The sequence below is a fragment of the Pseudorasbora parva genome, chromosome 3 (genome assembly GCF_024679245.1).
Source record: "Pseudorasbora parva isolate DD20220531a chromosome 3, ASM2467924v1, whole genome shotgun sequence".
Classification (NCBI taxonomy): domain Eukaryota; kingdom Metazoa; phylum Chordata; class Actinopteri; order Cypriniformes; family Gobionidae; genus Pseudorasbora; species Pseudorasbora parva.
This window is the reverse complement of record NC_090174.1, coordinates 41,470,551-41,495,243: the sequence shown is the minus strand read 5'-3', so window position 1 is coordinate 41,495,243 and position 24,693 is coordinate 41,470,551. Positions and strand designations below refer to the sequence as shown.

Sequence of the window (24,693 nt, the reverse complement as noted above, 5' to 3'; positions counted from 1 at the left end):
CTCTAGTCTAAACAATGGTATTACATGAGAGAGAGAAAAATACTAAAATCAAAAAGCATATGTTAACGTTTATTTGCCTTATAGTATAGCGTTTATTTTGAACGCACGTTTTGGTAGCCTACATGCCAAGAACGATCTCATAAAAGTTACAGTGTGGCAACAAGTTATGATGGGCGTTTACATATATTGCCATGCAGCTGCGCAGTGTGATATACCCGCCCTGTAGGGAAGGCTAACGTTAGATAAAGTGAGACGCTTCTTTAAAGTAGCAAGGCAGAGGATTAAAGCCTTAGATTGGAAAAGTTGCCAATACGCGCGTGAATTTTATAGATATCGAGCTTGTATTGTATTTTCTCCTCAACTGCTGGTGTCTCTTTCAGATGCAGTACACTCGGTGACAGTTTCTGGGGTAGTAAAGCGACAGATTAAAACAATGACAGTAAGTCGTTTTTTGTTTTTGTTTCGTTTTGCTGAATACACGCAGTCATTACCCTTATTAACCATGGTTTTATTATTGGAGTAGCCTACCCAGGTTTTTTTATTTGTAGTAAAACCATGGTAATGGTTAATTTTAGGGTATGAAAAAATTGATTTGTTGATTTGTAGATTTGTTCTTAAATTAGATTAGTTATTAAAATGAAAGCGTGACCGTGTAAGGGCTGCTTATAAAGCAAAAAATAATAAAATAAAATAGATTAAACTTATATACAAACAGCAACTTTGTTAAATGCTGATAACTCGATGTAAAACCTGCAAACATTTGCTTTGAGTACGTTTAATGATGTGGTCCAAACAGGTTTAATTCTAGGTCCATTGTGTTTTCCACTTTAAAATGTCCAAGTTCATTTATAAACTAACTTTGATTTTTGATAATTGTACGATTTTAGTTTTAACAGGCTATACATAGAGTAGCAAGTTTCAATTCACTTATTTTATTTGAGGTATATGATACAGTGTATAGTATCAGGTTATGGCTTATCATTTAGTTCCTTGTGAGCTGTTGTCTGATTTTGAAATTTAGGCCTGCCTAGGTTTTTATCATGTTACATGTCATTTGAAGGTCATCCAGAAGGTCTTTAACCCTTATTGTTGGTTCATCTCAGGTGGCTTGAAATGACAACATAAGTGTTTATTTGAACACAAGAGGGGATTTTTGCCTTGTCTCAAGGAAATTCCACATTCATTATAACAGTCAAAATGAGAGGGGAAGGAAGGGAAGGAAGGAGGCAAAGAAAGGATGTAAAAAGAGATGTGTATCCTGTAGTCCATGTTCATATGCAACGAGCAACGGAAAACCAATCATTAACATGCTCTAATGTTTGTGAAGATTTAGTTGAGCTTTTGGAGCTCATGTGTGGCCCATTTAAAATCTTGTTTGCTTATGTTGTTTACATCCATCTGTAAGACTGTCACTGTTTTTTACCACTCGTATTTAAAAGCTTCAAAAATGTTTTTCAAATCAAACATTGAAATGTATTAATTGGTTTATTGTAAGCAGATAAAAATCTCTTGACGTTTCATGCTGTTAATATTTACCTCAAAAAGTATGTTTATCTTCACTGCACTACTGTGTGGAGTTTAAATTGAGCCGTCAGCGTCAAAATATGTGGGTTTCCTCCCTTTTAAAAGTTGATAAACCTTTTTAGTATTTAGATTTAGCCGTTTTTCCCCCCCGTGACCTGCGACCCACTTTGAGAATCACTGTTCCATTGTGTTTAGTTTTTTGTGAGATTTTGTGGGGCATGAATAATTAGTGGTGTTTCCTGCCAAATGAATAAATTCATTGATCTTTTCATGACAGTTTCCCGTCTATGATGAGCCACTCATCAACTAAACCTTGACCTCAAGTCACTTGCATCCTTCTGAGCACAAAAAGCGGAATCAACAGTCTGAATCAGCTGATATACGAATGATATGTCTGATGCTGTATGGAGACCGCTAATGTTAGGAAGGTCACAAACTCTAAATGCCCTACTTCATAGAATTCAGCCATGTTTTCACAAAGGCCTCATTGTGGGTTTTGATACATTGGCTTCTAGAAATGCACAATTCGTCTGTCTCTCCCCTGAGCTGTTCCTTGTTAAACTGTGAGAGAGCAAAGGCACTGTTCCAGAATTCCTTTCCCAGTGCTTGGAGTAAACAGAACTCTAAGGCCATTAAGATAGGAGGCGTTCAGAAAGTCTTCATTGCCTCTTTTTGCTTTTAATGGTTCATTGATTTGCATTTCTCTTGTGTTAAATATCTATTTGGGCATTCAATAACATCTAGTCCCTCACAGGAACATTTATGTATGATGCTAATGTATGATAGAGGATGTTTTCCTTTCCTAATAAACCATTTCCTCTGTCCCCAGGAGAATGGGCAAAGCCGCCTCCGTCAGGCCCAGGAGGATGTGGAGGAAGTTAAAGTTATCATGTTAGATAACCTTAACAAGTCTGAGCAGCGATCAGCAAAGCTTGGGGAGCTGGAGAACAGAGCCATTCAACTAGAGCAACAGGTAGTGTGATGTCTGCTTTTACTTGATATTTATTAAATAACAATAACATAAACTATCATTTCATTTATGCACATAAAACAGCTTGACATAAAGGCATGCTCGCTTATTTAATCATTCTATGGTCCTATGAACACGTTTTATGGCTCACTGAGGACTCTGACTGTAAACTGATTTTCTGCAATTCCAAGTGTTTCTAGGGAAAGCAAGGGCATGTCATTGGAGTCTATTAATAGTGTCTAGGTGGGGTGTGCGGAAAAAAGAGTGTACAAATTTGCGTCCTGACTTTAGTTTAGCATGTTAATTTTAGAAAGCCATTTCCTTTTGTTATGGAATAAACAAAAACTTGTGTAATCGTATGGCAGGCTGATTATGCAGGATGCGCCATGTTGTCTGGCAACACGTTCACTTTGGTTTCAAGCAAGAATTCTAAAAATCCCACTGGAGCTTTGGTTGGTCAAGTAACAGTGAATTATACAGAGCTTTATACAATACAGATGGTTTCGAAGCAGCTTCACACAGTAATAAACATAATATACAGGAAAATGCTGTTAAATATAGTCACATTTATAACAGCTCCACAAAATACTGTAATTATTCAGTTCAATGTTATTTCAGTTCAGATCAATACTGTCAATGTTGGGAAGTTCATCAATTATGAAACTGAAGCTTTATAAGCAGCTCTCACCTAAGGCAATATTGCCTTTCAGCTCAAGTGAGTTCAATATTGATTAATTTCGATAGCATTGTGTTGTCATCGGCTCAATTCATTTTAGATATTGTTTTTATATGAAAGTGTCACTGCAGTTAAATCAATGATATTATTATGGGATCTATTAAAGGGATAGTTCACCCAAAAATGAAAATTTGATGTTTATATGCTTACCCCCAGGTCATTCAAGATGTAGGTGTCTTTGTTTCTTTAGTAGAACACAAATGAAGATTATTAAGTCCAACCATTGCTCGTATAATGCGGGTCAATGGGTTTTGTCTATGAGAGCCATGAGAGTAAAAAACACATACAAACAAATCCATATTAAACCCCGCGACTTGTGATGATAAATTGTTGTCTTAAAACACGATACGATCGGTTTCTGTGAGAAACCGAACAGAATTTATGGTTGAAGAAGGTCAAAACCCGGCTTGATCATCGAACGAGTACATAGATGCATCATTTGACCGATCCGCTCTATCCAAGTAATGCTGTTGGGAATACTAGGTGAGAGTCGCCTGCTATGAGGTAAAAAAATAACATAAATACTGTTCGGTTTCTCACAGAAAACAGATCGTTTGGTGTTTTAAGAAATCAATGTATCATCACTAAAGAAACAAAGACACCTACATCTTGGAAGCCTTGGGGTAAGCAGATAAACATCAAATTTTCATTTTTGGGTGAACTATCCCTTTAATTTAGCAATTGAGCACACTAAAGGCGACATTGGCAAGGAACCTAGACTCCATCAGGTGACAGTGGTGGAGGAAGACAACCTTGTGAGAAACCAGGGTCAGGGGGAGGGGGCATGTGATTTAATTATTCACACAGCTTGGTTGGTGTTGGTTCAAACAAAGTTTATAATTAAAGGAAAACAAAACAAGTTTAAGCCCATTAAAACCTTGCATGTTCAGATGAAGTCTTTGTAACAGTCCTTATATTGTTTTCAAACATGAAAAAAGTACTTTATGTATTTTTTTTGTTTTGTTGTAATTTTAAATTATTTAAATAGTTGTATTTCTTTTCAGAGCAAAAAATTCTCAAAGACCTCCACTAAGGTGAAACAGAAGAAGCGCTTGGAGAATATGAAGTACAAAGTAATAATGGGGGGAGTTGTAGCTGTAGTGCTTATTGTCATAATTCTGGCTGTGGCTCTGAGCCTCAGAAGCACTGAGGACAATCAAAACACATCGGCAGCCGCACAATCGACAGAAGCACCAAGAGATGGCTAGAAGAAAGAAATGGTGGACAAGAAGATGAGTGGACATAAGTTGTTTAAAATGCCTCAGAATATCACCTGTAAAGTCTTGTTTCTAGTACTTTTGTGGAAGTAAATTATGATTCATAGATCACGTAATGTACAAGTTAAGCTTTGATGTAACATTCTATCTAGAGTATATGCTAAAAAAACAACAACAAAAACAATGTGGTGGGTGATACAAAAATGGTACCATGACGTCACCGTATTTTCTACTTTCACTTTCATTTTTCAATTGTAACACACATACTATAGAGTATGTGGCATTAATGGTAACCGTTTACATGCAATCTTGTTGGATTAGACATATTTTAACCACAAATGGGATGAATCAATCCAACTGCAGGTTAAAGTGTAGCATGGAAAGCGTGTTTGTTTATACTTCATCAGGGAGTTCGTCAGCATTGTTTCTGCATATTGTTCCTTGAAAACAAACTTTTTTTGATTTTGTGTATCATCAGGGAAAAGTGTGTCTGTGATGATCTAAAAAATGTCTTGTGTTAAGGTTTTCTCTAATTAGTTACAGATACAAAAGAGCCAATATGAGTTTCCCAGTCCTGGAACCCACAGCAGTACACATTTTGAATGTCCCTTATCTGACAGACCCATTTCAAGTCGTGGGGTCTACTGCTGTCGAGTTTAATGGTGGATAGGTTTGATTGCGGAAACATACAAAATGTGCAATATTGGGGTATCCGGTTCCTGGTTTATGACACATTCTGTGACTTTAGCACATTATGTGCTAAAACATTTGAAGTGGGGTTCACAATCTTAAATATTCGATTGCATCCTTATTCATTAGCCATGTAAAAGTAAGTTAAGAGTGTAACTTGACATAGATCATTAAAAAATTGCTGCTATAAACAGCATGTGTGTATATAAATAAATGCCTCTTGTGTAAAACAATTTCTACTTTTTATTTCCTTTTATTTCCTTATTTCTAGTGTTTTATATTTATTTCTGTATTATACTTGTTTCCTTTTATAATGCTCCTAGAGGTTTTATAATGATTAGTGAGTTATTTTCTCTTTTCTTTTATTGCATAACAAGAACAATGTAATACAGTGTATTATTATCTATTACATTCATAATAGCATCAAAGAAAACAACAGAAAGAAGAAGGGGAAAAAAGTAAAAAACTTACAAAAAATTCCAAAAATTCTAAACATTAGTTTTGCTTTTTTGTTTTTTGCATCTTTTAGGGCCTCGATATAATGTTTAAGTTCAGTTTTAAATAGTATAATGTTCAGTTTATTATGTGTTTATTTCTGTTTGTGTATATGGTATTTTCCATACATAATTATTAAGTTAACCACCAAATTTCAATCTCTTATTTTTGTAAAACAAAAATATATCTTTAACAGATAGTCGTATCTTTAATTTTGTGAATTTAAATATCAGATATTCAACATCAATCCAAAACAATTGGGTAAATACACATTCTAAAAAAATAAATGTTTTATGGATTCTTCTTTTGTGTTACAAAAGACATATGTTGTCTCCATGGCTCCAAAAAATCTTGAGACTACTTGTTTCACTGGATATTTCAAATGAATAACTTTATATGTAATTTCTTTCATTTTATTGCTGAGACAGTAGGTAAACTCCAGACCTCTTTCCATTCAATCTGACTATACATTAAGTTCCAAAAAGGTTTGTATTTCGGCAATAATGTAGTTCTACATAATTCTTTAATATAAGAATATTTGCCTTTAGACTTCAAGTAGTTCTTTATCCACTTGTTCTTTAATACACAATTAGCAGTATTAAAGTCAAGTCGACCTCCATGCTCCATATTATATCTTAGCTCTAACTGAGAGTCAAACTAAATTTGTTGTAGTCAATTACGGTAAATCCAAAATGATTTAGTGAGATCCCACACAGTGACATCAAATACGTCATGCAGTCAAAATAGGAATTTGGAAATTAGTTTGAAAATGAGTTTAACAATTATAATTATGTATCAATTTAACCATATCATGTAAATACATAAATGTGGTGCTCAAGGTTGATCTAGATTCTAGAATTATCGCCACCTGGTGGAAAGTTTAAGAAGGTTGAAGAGCACTGAAGTAAAAAGAGCAAAGTGGACAGCAAAGAACGGATCAGCAAATACACCTGGAAAACAACTTTTTTTAAAATTAAATGAGAGGATTACACAGCCAAATTATTTTTGCAAAATTAAATATGAATACCGGTAATGAAGAACATAAGATCGTTCCGAAAATAAATATATTTTATATATTTCACAGTAGGCTAAAACGTTTAATTATTTTCTCTGTTTACAACAAATGATAAAAAAATATATTTATTTTTTAGTGTGCTGGCGATCTGATATTTTGTGTCCCCATTTGCTCTAGCAAAATAAAAAATTCCACAACTTTCAAAAAGAGGGAAAAAATAGTGTGCGATTGATAATATGATAACGGCAGTGAAGACATGTTCATTTTTAGCATCACTCTAAACGCTGTATTAGAAACACCGAATTTAGTTACAGAGCAGCAGTAACTTGTTTTTATTTTATTTTTATTTGATGCAAAATTAATATAAGTATTGGTGTTATAAATGTACATACATTAAAAAAAAACACAAAAAACTTTGCAAATACTTGAGTTGTACTTTGCATATACGATATTTATGACAATTAAAACGCGTATCGCAGTCGGGTTTTTTTACAGTCTCTGGTCGCAGTCTGAAAAGGGTCTCTCTTGCAATAATATCTGTCTGCAAAGCCACCGTTTTACCCCAACAGCAGTTCCACACCAGCAGTTACCGGCGCATGCTCAGTTTCACTACAGTACTTTTACCCGTGCTGTCACATTTCATTTTTAAATCTTGGCGACTGTTCTGTTCTAAAGCTATCTAACGGCAATTGTTGCTCCTGCTGTTAGGGATGTTGAAAAGAAGCCTAAAAAACCCACATGAATATGATGCTGGTAGCACCATAGATAGTATACACGTATTTATGGGTAGTAGCACAATCTATAGGTGTTAGCATTTTTCGGTTTTGAATTGTGCTACTACTGTTTTAATGAGAGGTAGCAAAATCGGATAAAATAGGACAAACCGACAAAAAAACGTAACAGGCATCTCGACGACAAAATTCTCACGACGAAACGTACATGCACGGGCAAAACTGCTGTAGGACAAAACCGAAAAACTCGTAACTGCGGCTCTGCAGACAAACCCTTCTCGTCGCGTGACGTTCGTTGTTATAGCAACGTCAACTAATACTTAGAGAGCGCGTTTTCGGTTGCGACATGGTCTACTGTCCAAACCTTTTTCTCATGCAAATTACAAACTTTATTATATAGTTACTCTCTCCCCGACAACAACAAGAATGCCTCACGATGACCCTCGAGTGGAGTGGATTAAAAACGTAGTGTGTGAGCTGTTTTATTTGCCTGATTCAGGCTGTTTTGAGGAGTTACTCAGTCGCGGTGATGGAGAGGAAGAGCAGAAAATCCTAAGCTTCTTAAACATAGTTACAGAGGAAGAGGCGGCATCCGCGCTATTTTTCTTCAAGCATATACGAGAAGAAGAGGTTGAAGTGGAAATTCCTGTTGGTACGTTTATATTTCAACACAACTATCTATTTACTATTAATTTACAGTAAGTTTAACAGTTAACGTACAACGTACGTCTCTCTAACGACTTTCTCCTATCGTTTGTAATGCTTGAAATATGAAGCCAGATATAGTTTTAACTAATCTGAAAAAAAAGTCTTATGGTCTTCTATTTATTAATTTAAAAAAACTTACCAAGTAATTTACTTGTGTAATAGTAAATAATTTTCCTGTCCATACACACCAAGATCCGGTAGAAAGTACGGAGAATGACTCTGTCTCTGCGAGAAGTCCATCTGTTACATCTGAAGGGACACTCCTTTCAGACAGAGAGAAAACCCCTACTTCAAGTGAGTGTGCTTCCTCAATCCTCATTGATATGATCAGAAAGAAATTTATCATAGTTTCAAGTTGTTCTTGTCTTTTTCCCAATACCCACACATAAAGAGAGAAGAAAAGGTAAAACAAGAAAAATCCGGGCGTCCTCAAACCAAGAAGACTCTCAGAGTCTGGATCTTTCAGTTGAGGCCCTGTCAGAGGCGACAAATGTTGAAAAACCACCTTTCAGTGTAATTCATATTATATTATATACTTACGACAGGATATATATATATATATATATATATATATATATATATATATATATATATATATATATATATATATATATATATATATATATACAATTTATATTTATTTATTTTTTGAATGATGATGTGTTGACATTTCTTTTCCCATCACAAGATTGAGGTTCAGATTGTGTATCACGTAGAGCTTCATGTAGACATGAACAATATCCCAGAGAGGTTTGAAAAATACAATGTCCTCTACTTCCTGAGGAACACTAAAGGTAGGTGGAGTGCTTTTAAAATGTCCCTCCCAAAATTTGCACATTTATTTGCACATTTAACCGATATGTCTGGTCGATTATCCTATCCAGAAACCATCACTGAACCTGCAGACGTGAATGACGCTAATAATTTGATGCCCAGACTTATTGAGTTTAGCATGATAGAGGAACACCCCTTGATGATGCTTAGAGAGCTTCTCAAACATGTGCGTGACTAAACCTCTCACTCCCACAAAAAATATATTAACTTTTAATTATACCATGGAAATATATATATATATATATATATATATATATATATATATATATATATATATATATATATATATATATATATATATATATATATATATATATATATATATAGTTCCATATATAGTTAAATCTAAATTGAACTCTTTGCTTGCAGGTGTATATTCCTCTTCTCTCTGTGAACCAGCTGAGGCTCACTGATGGTGGCTATAATGGTGTTGCTGGCTCTCAAGACTCTCAAGAGAGCTCTCCAGAGAAATCTCATGGAGCTTTCGAGGTCCGAGATGATCTCCTCCACAGCACACATAAATTCTTGCTGGTTATAGACCAAGCCTTACAGCAGCTTGAAGGTATGCTAGTTTTTTTCAGTTTTAGTCTCTTATGCTCACAAAAAAAACCTGTATAATTGGGAACTATGATTACAATTTAAAATAATAGTATATTTTAAAATTTAATTTATTCCTGTGATTTTTCAGCAGCAGCTACTATTCCAGTCTTCAGTGTCACATGATCCTTCAGAAATTATTCTAAAATTCTGATTTGGTGCTCAATAAACACTTTTTATTATGAATGTTAACAAACATTGCTTAAAATTTTTGATTTCTGTGTTATAGGTGAGTTTAAATTGCACATTCCAGATATGGATTTGGAGGGTGAAGTGGAGATGCTGTTGTCTAATCCAGGGATGGTGGAGAAACTTGAGCAATGTGTGATGAACTGGCACACACAAATCACAATAGTCATCGAAGAGCAGAAAAGGAAGAAACCACAGGTTTGTAAAATTTTAAAGGGGTGGTTCCACGTTTTTTTTCTAGGCTTGGTTGTGTTTATGGGGTGCAGTATAACATGTCTTGATACTTCTTTTTTTTTTTAAACACTGTATTTTTCTCATATTTTACCTTTATTCCACAACACTGTCTCCACTCTCCTTTGAACGGCTCGTTTGCTTCCTGCTTCTATGAAGCCCATCCCTCCGAAAAACGCAATGGTCGTAGATTGGTTAGATGGCCAAATGTAGTTTCATGTATTTTTATTGGCTGAAGTGCCAAGCACAGGTTGTCTGGAAACGCCACGCCCCTTACCATTACGAGCAGAAGTCACATCTGCGGTGACTTGCAAGGGTTTATGATGTCACCGACCCAGAAACAAGCTCGTTGTAGTCCAAACCGGCCGTTTTGGTAGGCAATAAACTGATGTAACTTTAAAAGACAATATCTCTGTTTGCATTGAACTTTCAGCGCTATAACTTTGCAGATACTGTTTATGCTCAAGCAGCAACATGACACACTAACTAAAGTTAAAAAAGTGAAATCGCATGCAAACACCCCTTTAAATGAATTAATCAAAATGAAATTCTACTTAGTGTTAAGTTGTTGTTAAGTTTTCTGCTCTAACCTAAACAGAGCATTTAAAGGATTAACTGACTGATTGTTTTTTCACTTCTGAAGGGACCCGGTCCTTTGGCAGAGATTGAGTTCTGGCGTGAACGTTTTGCTGTCTTGAGTAGTTTGTGTGAGCAGCTGAACCTGCCAGTGGTGAGAAAGATTCTGGATGTGATGACCCATGCCGACTCATTCATAATGCAGGAGCTGGAAAAGACGACAGCTGAGCTTAGAAAATACCATGAGGAGTCTTCCAGTAATGTACAATTCCTCTCCACAATGGAGAGACTATTCAGGGTGAGAAGTAGCCATTCCTATGTTGCTGCCTCACACAGGAATAGGTCAAGTTTATTAAAAAAGTGCTTTGTAAAATACCAGCTGCTTCAAAGCAGCTTGATAGTAAAAATCAGTGCGAGTGTCAAAAAAAAAAAATAAGGCTCAGGAATCAGTAGATTCAGTTTTCAAGACACAATTTCAAGTACTACAAATATAACAAAACATCCAAACAACAAAATCTATTATTTAGTAATCCCTGTATCGTTCTGAACCTGTATATTGTAATTTTTCTCATTGTAACAAAAGAGGTCCAACACCAGCAGAGTGGCAAGGCTCTAAAAATATAGTGTTTCTCATCAATGGTTTATTACTTACAGAACCTTGTCACAGGAGTGGATTTCAAAGTGGTCTTGGACACTATTCCACAACTGATGAATGGGCTGCGTATGATCTGGATATTATCCAGGCATTACAACACAGATGAGTGCTTGGAGTCTTTGATGGAACGTGTGGCCTGGGAACTGTCTGAAAGGGTTGCGAGAGTCGTAAATGTCCATGTTCTGTTTAAGTAAGTAAGCAAAATCTGTAAAAGTCAAACCACAAGCCAGCAGTGACACAAAATAGATTAACACGTTGCATTTGAAGTGGCTTTTGTTTTGTGGTGGAATTTTTAGTTTTTGGTTTATAGTATTATTAAATGTTTAATCAATTTAGAAGCTGCATAATATCACCTTAAAACACACAATGGTAATGTATAATAATTGTAATCACCCCAATAATTGATATTGTGCAGAGACCAGAGAGTGGTGGCCAAAGCCAAAGCTCTGGATGGAAAGCAAGTCTTAGATCAGTGGAAGGCCAGTTATTTTGAGGTCCGTGCACGGATAGAGAAATCAGACCGTGATCCTCGCTGGGAATTTAATCGCAAAAAGCTGTTTGAAAAGACAGACTATATGGCTTCTATCTGTCAGGACTTGTATAACATTTTGCAGGTTAGCCAAATTAGATCAAGCATATTTAATTTCATAACGTGTATTTTACATGAAGAAATTTGTCCTTACAGACAGTAATCTTTTCACAAATGAATATTCCCTGATAGACTCTGGACGAATTCTACATTATCTTTGGACCGGAGTTAAAAGCAGTGACGGGTGATCCAAAGCGAATAGATGATGTTTTACACCGTGTAAACTGCCTCGTCCAACCCATTGAGGAGATTCCCTTTGACCCTTTTGACAGCCGCAAAATGAGCAGCTGGAAAATGGTCATACAAGAATTTAAAACTGACGTCCAGGTAAAAATCTGGCTGCAACTATATTGTCAGTTTCATTTGTTTGCTTCTTTTGATATTTGTGTTGTATTAAATCCTCTCTTTTTATTAAGGCCATTGAAAGAGAAGCTATCAGTTTCATTGATCACTCCTTCAAGACGCTGCGTTCTTCATCTGCAGCGTTTGACCTGCTGCTGAAATTCAAGAACATCCGCTCCAGAGATGCCATCAACAATCAGTTGATGAAGAAATTTAATGATATTCTTGTTCAGTACTGCAAAGAGGTGCCTCATGGCCTGCTTACTAAAAAAAACTAGGACATGTTTGATTTTTAAGTGCTGTCATGGTGATACAGAGCTTGCTGTTCTTGCTGTTCTTAAGTGTCTTCTTTGGTGTTGTTGTTGCCCAGATGGACCTTTTAAATGACATATTTATGAAACTCCGGGATAATCCACCTTTGAATAAGAATCATCCTCCTGTGGCAGGAGCCATTATTTGGAAGCGTTTCCTGCTAGACCGCATGCAGTGTCCCATTAAACGCTTCAGGGAGGCATGTGAGCTGATGGACAGCGAAGAGGGCAAAGTAGTAAGTCTTCCTGCATTGTCACTAAGTAAAAGTTTTTGTTGCTAGTATGACAAGCTTAGTGTCCAACCTTGTAGGCATTCAGTATAACTATAACAAAATTAGGATATCCCTGTTATAAAGGCACATCATGAATGCTATCAGCCGATGTTAGAGCACGCTGTCAACACTACAGCATAAAGATGCTATTTTTAGCAGGTGGCACTGATTAGTGTTTGTTGAATATAGCTTATCATTCCTGATCAGGGACAGGGGCCAAATATACAAAATATTTTATTGGTTACTAGTCATTCAGGCAACACAGTTTTTCAAATTTGTGTTGCACATTCCTGTATTCTATTTGGGTAAATCAATCAGAGTTCACAAACTTTAACTTAAGTATGCAGGAAAAGAGAAACCTTTGCATATGCTTTGCTCACATATTTGCTTTTACATAAATTACATTTATTAATGTCTTTTATTTTTCCCTTTGCAGGTGGAATCCAAATTCTCAGAGGTGTCTTCACGCATGAGGAAATATGAGGAGGAGCTCTTTAACCATTGGGAAGCAGAGACTATTCTGACTCTGCCTCTTCTCATGAAGGGAAGTGTGCTGATCATGGTCGACAGCGCTCGGACTGTCTATGAAAACTCCATACAGTCAAATACCGTACGTTGCAGTGACAGGGAAACCTGTCTGTTAGCTGTGTGGAAAACATTGACAAAATTGATAACGGTCCTTATAGCATTGATGTATACTACTCTCTGTATACCTGTACTCTTTGTATACTGTATACCTCTACTCTATAGCCATAATGTATTTGAAATAACATGTTATGTCTGAACATGACTGTGATTGCAGACTGGTCAGGGCTCAGAGAGGGGTGTGGAAAAGGATGTGCGCTACGCTGTAAATTTTACCCCTGAACTGCAGGAGATCATATCTGAGACCAAATATATGGATCGCTTAGGCATCTTGTTGCCAAGTGTGGCACAAAATGTGGCTCTGCAGGAAAACAGGTTTCTCAGGTAGTCTGCCTATTATTAAAGGTCCCATTCTTCGCGTGTTTTCGAAGCTTTGATTATGTTTACAGTGTGCAATAGAACATGAGTTAATAGTATTTTTTACACAATTTACTTATCTGTACAGCGCTGTTTTCTCTGTCCTAAAAACGGCCTGATGATTTCCTTGTTCTATGAAGTCCCTCCTTCAGAAATACGTAACGAGTTCTGATTAGGCCAGTGCTTCCCGTGTTGTGATTGGACAGCAGCTTAGCGCACTTTGCCCGGAAAGGTCCCGCCTTTTACCATAACGGGGAGATGCAAGCGCTGAATGCGCGCTCTTCTCCACGTGGGAGAGCAACAAGACCACGCCCCCTTTTTTGAGTGTTTTTTTGGGCGGAGGGTTAGTCAACAAACGGTTCTAGTGACGTCATTACATCCCTGCACTTCCTGCAGGGTTCTAGTGACGTCATTACATCCCTGCACTTCCTGCTGTAGTCCAAACCAGCCGTTTGCTGTAGGCTTTGAAAGGGAACTTCTGTTAAATAAAATATCTTGCTTGGCTTAAACTTTGAGCTTTATAATTTTACAGGTATTATTTATGCTCTAACAGCAACATTTCACTCTAACTAAAGTTTGAAAGATGGAATCGCGAAGAACGGGACCTTTAATTTACTATAATTAATTTCACTGAACCTTCATGATATTTGACCTAAAAAAGACTTCCGTAAAATGTCTCTTGAAGTGTGCGTTTTGACTCTTCTGTTACTATTTACTATTATGCATGCAGGTACAAAATTGAACTGAAGAAGTTAGTAAACCATTACCATTCTCTGATGGATAATCTAAATGATGCCGAGTTCTCACTAATGGCTGATCAGGTGCAGGAACTGAGGCAAATTCTAAGCAATGGGCACAAAAGACTTAACTGGAATTCTTTGGGTAAGTTACACTCACGAAGAAAAAAGATTTAGGCCTAAATTTAAGATTTATGTATTTGAAGTGCACATACATTTTGGTAACTTTATTTATTTTTTATATTTTCTTTGTTATGCATGCTACATGTTGTTGTTACTATATCTATAAAGCATGGGCCATTTACTGCAATTAACCTAACACAACCATAATCTAACCCTATAGTAAGTACATGTAGTTATTAGTTAATTTATTACTCAGTACTTTAATGTTTAATTACGCTGAAATAATAAAGTATAACTTAAATGTTCCATCCATTTATATCACAGTGTTAACATAAACTAATAAACTTAATGTGATGCATATTTATATATAAATGAATATGGAACGAAAGTACGTTTTCTGTATTAGAACCAATAAATTGAATTTATTTAAATGCACATTAATCTAGTTTTTTCAATCAATTTTTTTTCATACATTTTAACTTACTGAATATTGCTGTTGCATTTGGCAGACGCTTTTATCCAAAGCGACATCCATTGCATTCAATGTACACATTTTTTTTGTGTGAAAAAAAATGCGAGCATAACCTTTCTGCCAACCGATATCTGTTAAAAAAAGGCGCCTCACACTGCAAAAACGCGTTCTGTGTGATCGGGCCCTGATACTGCATTCCAGGTAGGTTTTTGAGCCTGTAAAGCCCCGTTTCCACCAAAATTACCTGGAACAATTTGTACCAGGAACTTTTTTACAGGAACTTTTCTCCCCCCAGACCTGCAACTGTCTGCATTTCCACCTCGATCTAATGTACCGAGAAGATTAGGCAAATGAGTCCGGTGATGTAGGACTGCGCGCGACTGCTCCTCCAAGTCAGTGATGGACAGTAATCATTTTTGCGTGTACCGATTGAAAGATTTAGTGGACTGTTTACATGAGACGTTATCTAAACCGATCTGGTGTTTACATGTGATGACTTTCAATCGCAATCATTTTGTGACATGCTTTTTTTCTGCCGCATCAAAAATGTCAACGCTGTTTTCTCCAGCAGCTGGAATGTGTTAACTGTAGCCATAGCAACTCTTAACGGTCACCAGGACTAATACAGTATTATATAATAAGCTATTTATTTGTTGTAAAGTGTAATTATCATCTCAGAAAAATAATAATTCTTCTGTCAGGTGCAGTTAAAGTAAAAACTGCCTGGGGCAATATACGCTGTGTCATTATTCCAACATTATCTTCATAACTTACGAAATAAAACGTTTACCCCTCAGAAAAATGAACTTTCCTCTCTTGTCAACATGAGGGCGGCGCGCGCTGTCACATCATGTAAGGATGCACACTTAAAAGTAATTGGTCAGGTCGTTTACATGGTGAATAGACTGTAAAAAAAGACTGTAAAAAAATTAATAACGAGTATGGAAGAGATTCAAGCTGTGCTGCTTTTGCTGGTTATGTATAGGTTTACTAAAGAGGTCATTAACAACGACAGAAAAGAGCACTAATATGCAGATTCAGCAGCATATTCAGAAAGCTTGTAAAGCTAGGTTTAAAATGACAATGTATATTATTATCAGCTATTATGGACATTGCACGTGAGATGGCTGAGACGAACGCGTACCATCAGACAGAGAGCATGTTTACTGAACGTAGACCGAACCTCGCAAAAGACTTTAAAAATGCTGGTTGAAATAAAATGCTAAACCAATCAGCATGTTCAGCGTCCAAGTCCTGTCCTCGAAAGTTCCTGAACTTTGAAAAAGTACTACCACGCGAGCAGGGCCGTTTGGAGGGGGAAATATTTACCCGGAACTTCATTTAGACCCTGGTTTCTGCGGTCAAAACACACCGAGTACCACCCAAAGTTCCTGGTTCCTGGGTAAAGTTCCTGTGGTGGAAACACTGCTTATGTTGCGACTTCCAAACAATGACTTACGACTTTGTGGCGTTCCAAGCAAAGTCACGCCAAACTGCCTGAGCGCAAGGAATTGTGGTAGTTGTGGTAGATGTAAAAAAAAAATCATGGCGGAACTTACGGGGTTTAAGGCAGCGAGGCATCAAGTCAGCTGCCTAGGTTTTCGGACACAGCCAGTGTTTGTTTACTTTTCAGGGAACAATGGTTACAGTCAGAACCCGAGACTTTCCCTTTTGAGGGAACTCAAACTGCTTTTACTATGACACTTTGGGGAATGAGTACCCACTATGCCACAACGAGCCCTGCCTCTCCCAGTGTGAAGCTTTGTACAGGAACACTTAGGACAAGAGCACTAGAGTGCCAGATGTAGAAGGGATGTTCATACTGTAAATTTACTAATATTGTGTTTGGGTTGGCAAGGGTGCATCACACATTTCTTGGATCGGGGCATTTCCTGAAAGAATGTCCATAGAGGATGCCATGCCTCTGGTTGAATGAGCCCTTATGGGCCAATGGTGAAGGCAATACCATAGATATAGCCTAAACAATTCAGTTGCTGATGGTCTGTTTTGAACCTGGAAGCCCCTTCTTGGGTGACCCGAAACACATCAGAAACTGGTCTGACTTTCGCCATATACATAGGCATTGAATACAAATCTTGAGAGCTCTGCAGAGCAAAAGAAGTCTCTCTTCATCCACCATCATATGAGGTGCCTGCAGAACCGTAGGCCGTGCCATATTAGATGGCATTTTAGGCACATAGCCTGGCCTAGTATGCAAGATAGCCTTAACATTGCCTGGAGCAAACTCCAGGCACCCCTGAAATATCGAAAGCAAAGACCCAAAGATCTCCTTCCCTTTCTCAGAGAAGAAATAGCTAACAAAAATCAACCTTGAGGGAAAGGTTCTTGGCCTTAGCTAACTCCAGAGGTTTGAAGGGGGCCTCAACCAGCCCTTCAATAACCACCACCAGGTCCCATGTAGGAACTCTGGTACAAGCCACAGGTCTCATCCTCCAAGCCCCACAGAAGAAACATATGACCAGCTGATGTCTACCCATAGGCCCATCACCCAGAGGAGTGTGGAAAGCCGCAATGGCAGCCACGTACACCTTGAGTGTGGATGGGGTAAGACCAGCCGAGAAGCGATCTTGGAGGAATCTTCAAGGGTGAAATATTAAGCCCTCTGCCTGTGTCAGCAGATCCCTCCTGATGGGAATCTCCCATGGAGGGCTTTACAAAAGTGAAATTATGTCAGAGAACCATACTCTGGCCGGCCACAACGGGGCTACTAACAGTAGACTGACCCTGTCTTGACGGACCCTCTCAGAACTCCCTAGCAGGATTGAATGTGTGAGGGAGAACTGTAATAAAGTTCGTAGATGGGAAGGAAGGAGGTGGGAACCGGCGAACGTTCAACAACTTTAATATACAAATAAATAAACAAAACGAAAGTAAAACCGCGGGCAGCCCCTCTTACGGACGACTGCCTGCGAGACCAGACCGGTGTGTCACGCAGCTGGTACTCATTACCACTTGTCACTGGCTGCTCTCGCGGTCCCTCGCCATGCTGCTTGCCACACCACATACCCCCATCGCCCCTCGCAGGCCAGGGAGGCACTCGCGAGCTACAGAACGAGAGAGGGGAGAGAGGGAAAAAGAAAGAAAGAAAGAAAAAATTCCCCGACACACTGCCGCTCGGTCCTCACCAGCCGAGAGGCTCTTCCTCGCAGCGCTATGCGATGGTGCTGGACGCCCGGTGTACGGCCCGATCCTCCTCCGCCCCCTGGCGGCCGGCGGTGGCTCCTCCGATGGAGGGCAGTCGGCAGCGAGCTCCGCGTTCCCTGCTCCTCCCCGTTCCGGCGGACAGCAGCAGGCTCCGGCCCACGGTGAACGCCGGCAACTCCTCCGCTCCCTCCAGGACGGCCGCCACCCCAACTCGACCCAGGGGCACGGCAGCGAGCTCTCCGTCCCACCGGTCTTCACTCGCTCCAGCACCACCGCCTCAGGCAGTCACTCGCGGTCTTTCATCATCCGCGCTGCCCGAACTCCTCAGCACCGCGATCCCCTCAGCAGCGAGGGCTCTCTGACAGCGTGTCCCTCCTTCCTCCCGGGCTTCGGCACCAATGTAATAAAGTTCGTAGATTGGAAGGAAGGAGGCGGGAACCGGCGAATGTTCAACTACTTTAATATACAAATAAATAAACAAAACGAAAGTAAAACCGCGGGCAGCCCCTCACAGACGACTGCCCGCAAAACACATAACAAAACTCAACATAAATCCAGGCCTGGTCCTCTCTCGTCTTCCGCTCCCTTCGTTCCTCCTTTTATGCTCCCGTCCCTTGGCCGCGAGACGAGACCGGTGTGTCACGCAGCTTGTACTCATTACCACTCGTCACCGGCCGCTCTCGCGGCCCCTCGCCACGCTGCTTGCCACACCACAAGAACCATAGTGGAAAGTGTCATCTCTCGAGACGCGAATAGATCCACTTCCACTGGGCCGAATCTCTGACATATTGACTCCACCACCTCGGGATGGAGTCTCCATTCCCCGGGCCCCTGCCTCGACAGGATGTCTGCTCCCTAATTCTGATCCCCTGAGATGTATGTTGCTAGCCTGGTCCTACCAGACTCTCGTACATTTAATTGGTACAGATAGTCTGGCCACTCTCCATTGACAAGCGTTAACTTCCTTGAAGGGGGGTACTCTGTTGAAGTTATTATTGGAGCTGCCCAGAGCCACTCTGGATCTGCCATAACCAATCGCTAATGTTTGGTTGTGACGTATGTCATGCGCCGTTCGCCTTTGCCAACTCCTTCACACATACTCCGTCTGCAGTCCGTGTGCGGTGTGTGTTGCACTGTTGTGCTTTTACATATGCTGCTTTGTAGTGCGCAACTGATCCATGGTTGTATGCAGTTATTCATTATTTTTATTTCAAATGCATACATCGTCACACATTTTTCAAGTATGTAAGACATCACATTGTTAAAACCATGTAATCCAGCTGGATGGAAATTTTATATGAAATTAAAATACATAAATTTTACATTTAGGTCAATATATATATATTTTTTTGTGTGCAGGCTATAGTAGTCATTTTTGTGTACCCTGTGAAATAAGTAGTGGCTGCCCCACCATTTGCATGACTTCTTAAAGTTCTTACCAATGTAATTTCTTGAATTAAACTTCATTTAACAGGTATAGCAAAATTCATCCAACGCGGAAAACAGGCCACTTCCAAATTTGAGTCACTGTTGAACCAAATTCAGAAGAATGAACGAGACATTGACGATAAACTTAAAACCATTGAATCTGCAAACCTTTTCAAGTTCCCAATGGCAGATACAACCGGACACCTACCAGGTTATATTGTTATTTGCAATGACTAGATTACTCTCAATAACTTGCAAGAGCATCAGGTACAAAGTGGCAATGTGTTAAGGTGTTTTCTGCCTGTTATTCCAGGAATAAAGGAGTTCTGTGATTTCATTGAGATTGAGAGGGCAAATGTGGTAAACCTGCTGGTGAATAAATATGCAGCTATCACTCCTCTCCTGACCAAGATGGAGAGTCTGATCATAGGGACCAGCACTGGCAAAGCCAAGCACATGGCTCAGTTCTACGCTTACTGGGAGCGCAAAATCTTTGATTCTCTTACCAAGATGTTGCTTCAGTAGGTTTATTTGATTTTTTTCACAGATGCATTTACATAGATCTCATAGATCTAATGCTCTTATGCTTACCATTACATTTGTCTTTCAGGAATATTCAAGCTTTTAACAACGCACTAATGGGCACTACTCCGCTCTTCCAAATCGATACCATCCTAGCTGCTCCTGAGATTGCTTTGCTTCCCAAGAACAGTGAGGTGTACAAGCTTATTAAACAGTGTGTCGCTGACTGCGTGGAGAGCACGAGGGTATGTTACAAACTACATTTATGTCGTCACCTTCATTTATATAGCGCTTTATACAATATAGATCTAATTCTGTAGTAAATCAATTGTGATCTGTCATTATTCAACTCAAGTCAGTTCAATGTTGATTTATTTCAGTTCAATAACTGTTGACATTGCAAAATTCATCAATTATTTACGTTAAGAAGGGCCAGTAATGTAAAATTTCAGACACTGTTCAGAATAGTACAAGTTAGAACAGGGAGGGATTCAAGGGTTAGTTCAACCAAAAAAGACAATTATGTCATTAATTACTCACCCTCATGTCATTCCAAACCCGTATCTTTTTAATTAAATCTGAGAGCTTTCTGTCCCTCCATTGACAGCCTACGCAACTACCATCTTCATGTCCCAGAAAGGTAAAATATAAAGACGTTATTAAAGTAATCCAAATGACTCCAACGTCTGCTCTCACGTCAACACAACACGCATGCGGCACGGTGCTCTTGTGAACGCACGTTGAAGATTAATATCTTCTTGATAATAAAGTAGTGAATTGTTTTTGGCTACAAGGGTGTTTTGTTGCTCCATGGATCGGTCTAATCCACAATTGTGTACAAACACAATTTTTTCCAGCACACACATCTAGCAAATATTCAAAAAATTGTCTGTTTAGGTGTTTATATAATTTTTTAACATTCTTTCTCTTGTTTATCTCCCTGTATGACAGTTCAGCACTTAAAGGTGCACTATGTATTATTTTTGCAGTAAAATATCCAAAAACCACTAGGCCAGTGTTATATATTTTGTTCAGCTAAGTTCTTACAATATCCCAAATGTTTCAAACTATTTGTAAATTTTGAGAAAATTGCTATTTTAACCAAGGAGCCGAGTCGCCTGTCGATTGCGTCATATCTGCGTTACCCTTGGTTTCCGGTTTTATTTGGCAGAAACGCTTAACGCCCGTTTCGCACATACTCCGTCTGCAGTGCGTGTGCGGTGCGTGTTGCGTTGCGTATGCGGTGCAGGATCCGCACGCCCTGTTGTGCTTTCTCATATTCTGCGTTTGCAGTCCGCAACTGATCTGCTGTTGCATACCACAAACACAGCATTTATTCATTATTTTTTATTTCAAATCCAAAAGTTGTTACTGAACATGGCTAGTCAGAATTGCAATTCTCTTTGTTTACTCTTTCATAGAAGTCAGGTTAACGTACTACATTTAAACAACATTTTATTCAATTAATCATTAATTCATATTTATATAGCCTTGTACTTTAGATTTAGCTCACACAAGTGGCAAAACATTTAAACATAGGTTAAAGCCTAAAATCACAAACATTTTAAATTAGAAACTTACAATAGGCTATTCAAAAACAGCCGACTCTCATCTTTTCTTTAGTTTTTAAACCCTTTTAAAAGAAATCCTGCAGGTCATAAAAAAACTTTGCTTTCCACCTCCAAGAAAGGACTGGTGCTCTCCATTATGGCACTTTTTTTAACCTAAATGCCAGGAAAAATGTGTTGACTTTGAAACAAGAGTATATTTTAAATTATATGCATCTGTGGTGAAATTACTAGATTTTCGCGTCAGTACATGTTTATTTTAATGCGAACAATGTTCTATCACTTTAATGCAGCAGTGCAGCACAGCAAAAAATAGACTCTGCACCTGGAATGGACTGACGGACCACATCCACGTGCAGTGTGAAAGCTGTAATCCGTTAAAGGGTTACTTTAGCGATTAGCATATGGCTTTGTATCAGTAGAAACCCTGAAGTAAAATCAAATGATTGTACTCATGACCGGAAAAGCGGAAATGGAGCTGGCTACTGTGTCCTGTCATAATAAAAGTCCCTGTGCTGGCGTTAGTAATGTTAATAATATTTTTCCTAATTTTTTTTGACCACGTCCCAAGATTCTGCGCTCAAACTTTGTTTTGAATAGGCGCCCTCTAGCTAGCGGACGGAAATATTACATAGTGCAGCTTTCAGCAAAATAAATGTAATGAGCAATAATTGTTTTTTTTCTTCTAAATAACAATCTATTATTCAAATTACAAATAAATGCAGTCAAAATACGAGTTATGATAACATTTTGAAATATAAATAAATTAACAACAGAAACTGACTTGCTTCTCTGACATGCACACAGTTTTAGTGCAAAATAGATACACACCTTTTTCCCTGTTTTTATCTTTTTAGAAATTTGTTCGATGGATGCATGGCAGTTGCATCCATTGCCCTCCGCAGAATGTGGATGGTGAAGACAAACCATTCGTCTTCACTTTTTACAATGAAGTGTGCCAGCTTCCACAGATAAATGAGCAAGCCACAGCCGTCTCCCAGACAATCCAGCGTCTCCTTAATGGAATCAGCCTCTACCTCAAAACCTGGATGAGCTACCGCTCTCTCTGGAAACTCGACAAAGCTATTGTCATGGAGAAGTTTGCGGCCAAGAAGCCCTCCTGTGTGATGTATGATGAGAAGTTTCAGTTCTATGTCAAGGTCAGCAATGAGGTGGCAAAGCAGCCTTTGGTGAAGCATGAACACATAATTAGGTTGAACCTGGAGCCACTGGCCTGTGCCATCCAAGAGAATGCACAAGCGTGGGTCACTTCTCTGGGCAGGCTACTCAATGACTCGGCCCGAGAAGAGCTTTTCAACCTGCGCAATGAGCTGTTGGTGAGGACAAATGTTACACTGTTTTAAATCTTCATCTAAGAATCATGTAAGTGAAATGTTGCTTATAAAATGTGTTTATTGTGAACAGAAATTGTCAGATAATTTGAAGAGGAGCCCCAATACCTTGGAGGACCTGAAATTTGTTCTGGGCACCATCACAGACATTAAAGATATGTCTCTTTCAGTGGAAATGAGAATCAGTGATATTCAAGAGCGATACAGAACTATGAGCATGTACAATGTGGAGGTGAGTAGACCTGAGCATATCAGACAGTAGAGCAACAGTTAATGTTTAAACCAATTAGTCTAAAACAATTTGCTATATTAAAAGATGATATGTGCTTGTGTTGAACCCATACGTACTAAATTACTGTATACGCTACTGTTCAAAAGTTTGGAGTTGGTGAGATATTTTATGTTTTTAAAAGTTATTAAAATGTTATTTATTCTCACCAATGCTGCATTTATTTGACAAAAATACAGGAAAACAGTTACGTTATGATATATTATTACAATTTAAAATATCTTTTATATTTTAGTATATTTTGAAATTAAGCAAAGCTGAATTAATTACTCCAGTCTTCAGTGTCACATGATCCTTTAGATATACTGATTTGCTGCTCAAAGAACATTTATTATTGCTATGCTGCTTAATATTTATGTGGAAGCATACTTTTTTCAGGATTCTTTAAAATGTAATAAAAATGACATTTATTTTAATATATATATTCTATATAATTATTATTAATATTTTTACATTGTAAATGTTGTTACTGTCCTTAGTTGTCCTTGGTGAATAAATGTTTTAATTTATTTCACAAAAAAATAAAAGATTAATAATCTTACTGACTTGGTTGTATACATGCAAAATATTAAATATGCACTAAACTGTTTTGTGGTCATTTCATTGATCATTATCTGCTTTCCAAAACTTTTGTTCTGAAGACTTTAGAGGAGGAGGTGCAACTGTCTGCGAACATCTGCAATCTGTGGAGTGAACTTTTTAAAGAGTCCAGACGGGTTGACCGCAGTTTGGGAAAAGTAAAGAAGACTTTTGCAGAGGTAGTACAAATAATTGACCAATTAAGCTAAGTTATTGTAGAGAAGCAACACACCTGTGGCTGGTTGCACAAACTATTAGACTAGTCTTAAACGTTAGTTATCTAATTTTTTCCTTTAAGATGTGTAATAACTTTAGCTTTAAGTCAGTTACATAAAAATGTTTTGAAGCATGCAACTGGTTCCTGATCTCGTCCTGATTTCTAAATGTTTCAATTCTCTCTCTCTCTCTCTCTCTCTCTCTCTCTCTCTCTCTCTCTCTCTCTCTCTCTCTCTCTCTCTCTCTCTCTCTCTCTCTCTCTCTCTCTCTCTCCCTCTCTCTCTCTCTCTCTCGCTCGCTCTCTCTCTCTCTCTCTCTCTCGCTCGCTCGCTCGCTCGCTCTCTCTCTCTCTCTCTCTCTCTCTCTCTCTCTCTCTCTCTCTCTCTCTCTCTCTCTCTCTCTCTCTCTCTCTCACTCTCTCTCTCCTCAGATCACTCTGAATCAGATTGAGGAGTATAAACAGGAAATCTCCATATTTGCAGAGAGCTTTAACATGCATGGGCCTGGAGCAGTGGGAGACGACCTAGAGAAAGGCAAGAGCACTAGGACATTATCCTG

At 38.5% G+C, this 24,693-nt stretch overlaps 2 protein-coding genes across 3 annotated transcripts in view; both read left to right on the top strand.

The window, feature by feature from the left end:
- The first annotated feature begins 221 nt into the window (after positions 1 to 221).
- On the top strand, positions 222 to 5,370 carry vamp5 (vesicle-associated membrane protein 5). Its single transcript, XM_067440177.1, has 3 exons — positions 222 to 439; positions 2,354 to 2,497; positions 4,235 to 5,370. Exons 1-3 carry the CDS (start codon positions 434 to 436, stop codon positions 4,436 to 4,438), a joined length of 354 nt encoding a protein of 117 aa, XP_067296278.1. The 5' UTR covers positions 222 to 433; the 3' UTR covers positions 4,439 to 5,370.
- A 2,283-nt stretch (positions 5,371 to 7,653) lies between these two features.
- Positions 7,654 to 24,693, top strand: part of dnah10 (dynein axonemal heavy chain 10) — a 58,203-nt gene continuing 41,163 nt past the window's right edge. Inside the window, exons 1-23 of one of the 2 annotated variants that reach the window (XM_067438913.1) lie at positions 7,654 to 8,030; positions 8,279 to 8,380; positions 8,478 to 8,599; positions 8,775 to 8,880; positions 8,971 to 9,086; positions 9,290 to 9,482; positions 9,747 to 9,904; positions 10,581 to 10,811; positions 11,168 to 11,358; positions 11,584 to 11,782; positions 11,890 to 12,084; positions 12,174 to 12,344; positions 12,470 to 12,646; positions 13,119 to 13,292; positions 13,485 to 13,651; positions 14,415 to 14,566; positions 19,656 to 19,820; positions 19,923 to 20,130; positions 20,220 to 20,376; positions 22,557 to 23,036; positions 23,125 to 23,283; positions 23,982 to 24,098; positions 24,566 to 24,668. In XM_067438913.1, the coding sequence (XP_067295014.1) occupies positions 7,805 to 8,030; positions 8,279 to 8,380; positions 8,478 to 8,599; positions 8,775 to 8,880; positions 8,971 to 9,086; positions 9,290 to 9,482; positions 9,747 to 9,904; positions 10,581 to 10,811; positions 11,168 to 11,358; positions 11,584 to 11,782; positions 11,890 to 12,084; positions 12,174 to 12,344; positions 12,470 to 12,646; positions 13,119 to 13,292; positions 13,485 to 13,651; positions 14,415 to 14,566; positions 19,656 to 19,820; positions 19,923 to 20,130; positions 20,220 to 20,376; positions 22,557 to 23,036; positions 23,125 to 23,283; positions 23,982 to 24,098; positions 24,566 to 24,668 (4,069 nt within the window). In that variant the 5' untranslated portion in view covers positions 7,654 to 7,804. The remainder of the gene's footprint in view (positions 8,031 to 8,278; positions 8,381 to 8,477; positions 8,600 to 8,774; positions 8,881 to 8,970; positions 9,087 to 9,289; positions 9,483 to 9,746; positions 9,905 to 10,580; positions 10,812 to 11,167; positions 11,359 to 11,583; positions 11,783 to 11,889; positions 12,085 to 12,173; positions 12,345 to 12,469; positions 12,647 to 13,118; positions 13,293 to 13,484; positions 13,652 to 14,414; positions 14,567 to 19,655; positions 19,821 to 19,922; positions 20,131 to 20,219; positions 20,377 to 22,556; positions 23,037 to 23,124; positions 23,284 to 23,981; positions 24,099 to 24,565; positions 24,669 to 24,693) is intronic. The other variant, XM_067438914.1, reaches the window with a different exon arrangement.

Excerpts from the sequence above, each read along its gene's own strand:
- vamp5 (XM_067440177.1), top strand. Across the intron at positions 2,498-4,234 it reads CCATTCAACTAGAGCAACAG|AGCAAAAAATTCTCAAAGAC; the intron begins GTAGTGTGATGT and ends ATTTCTTTTCAG.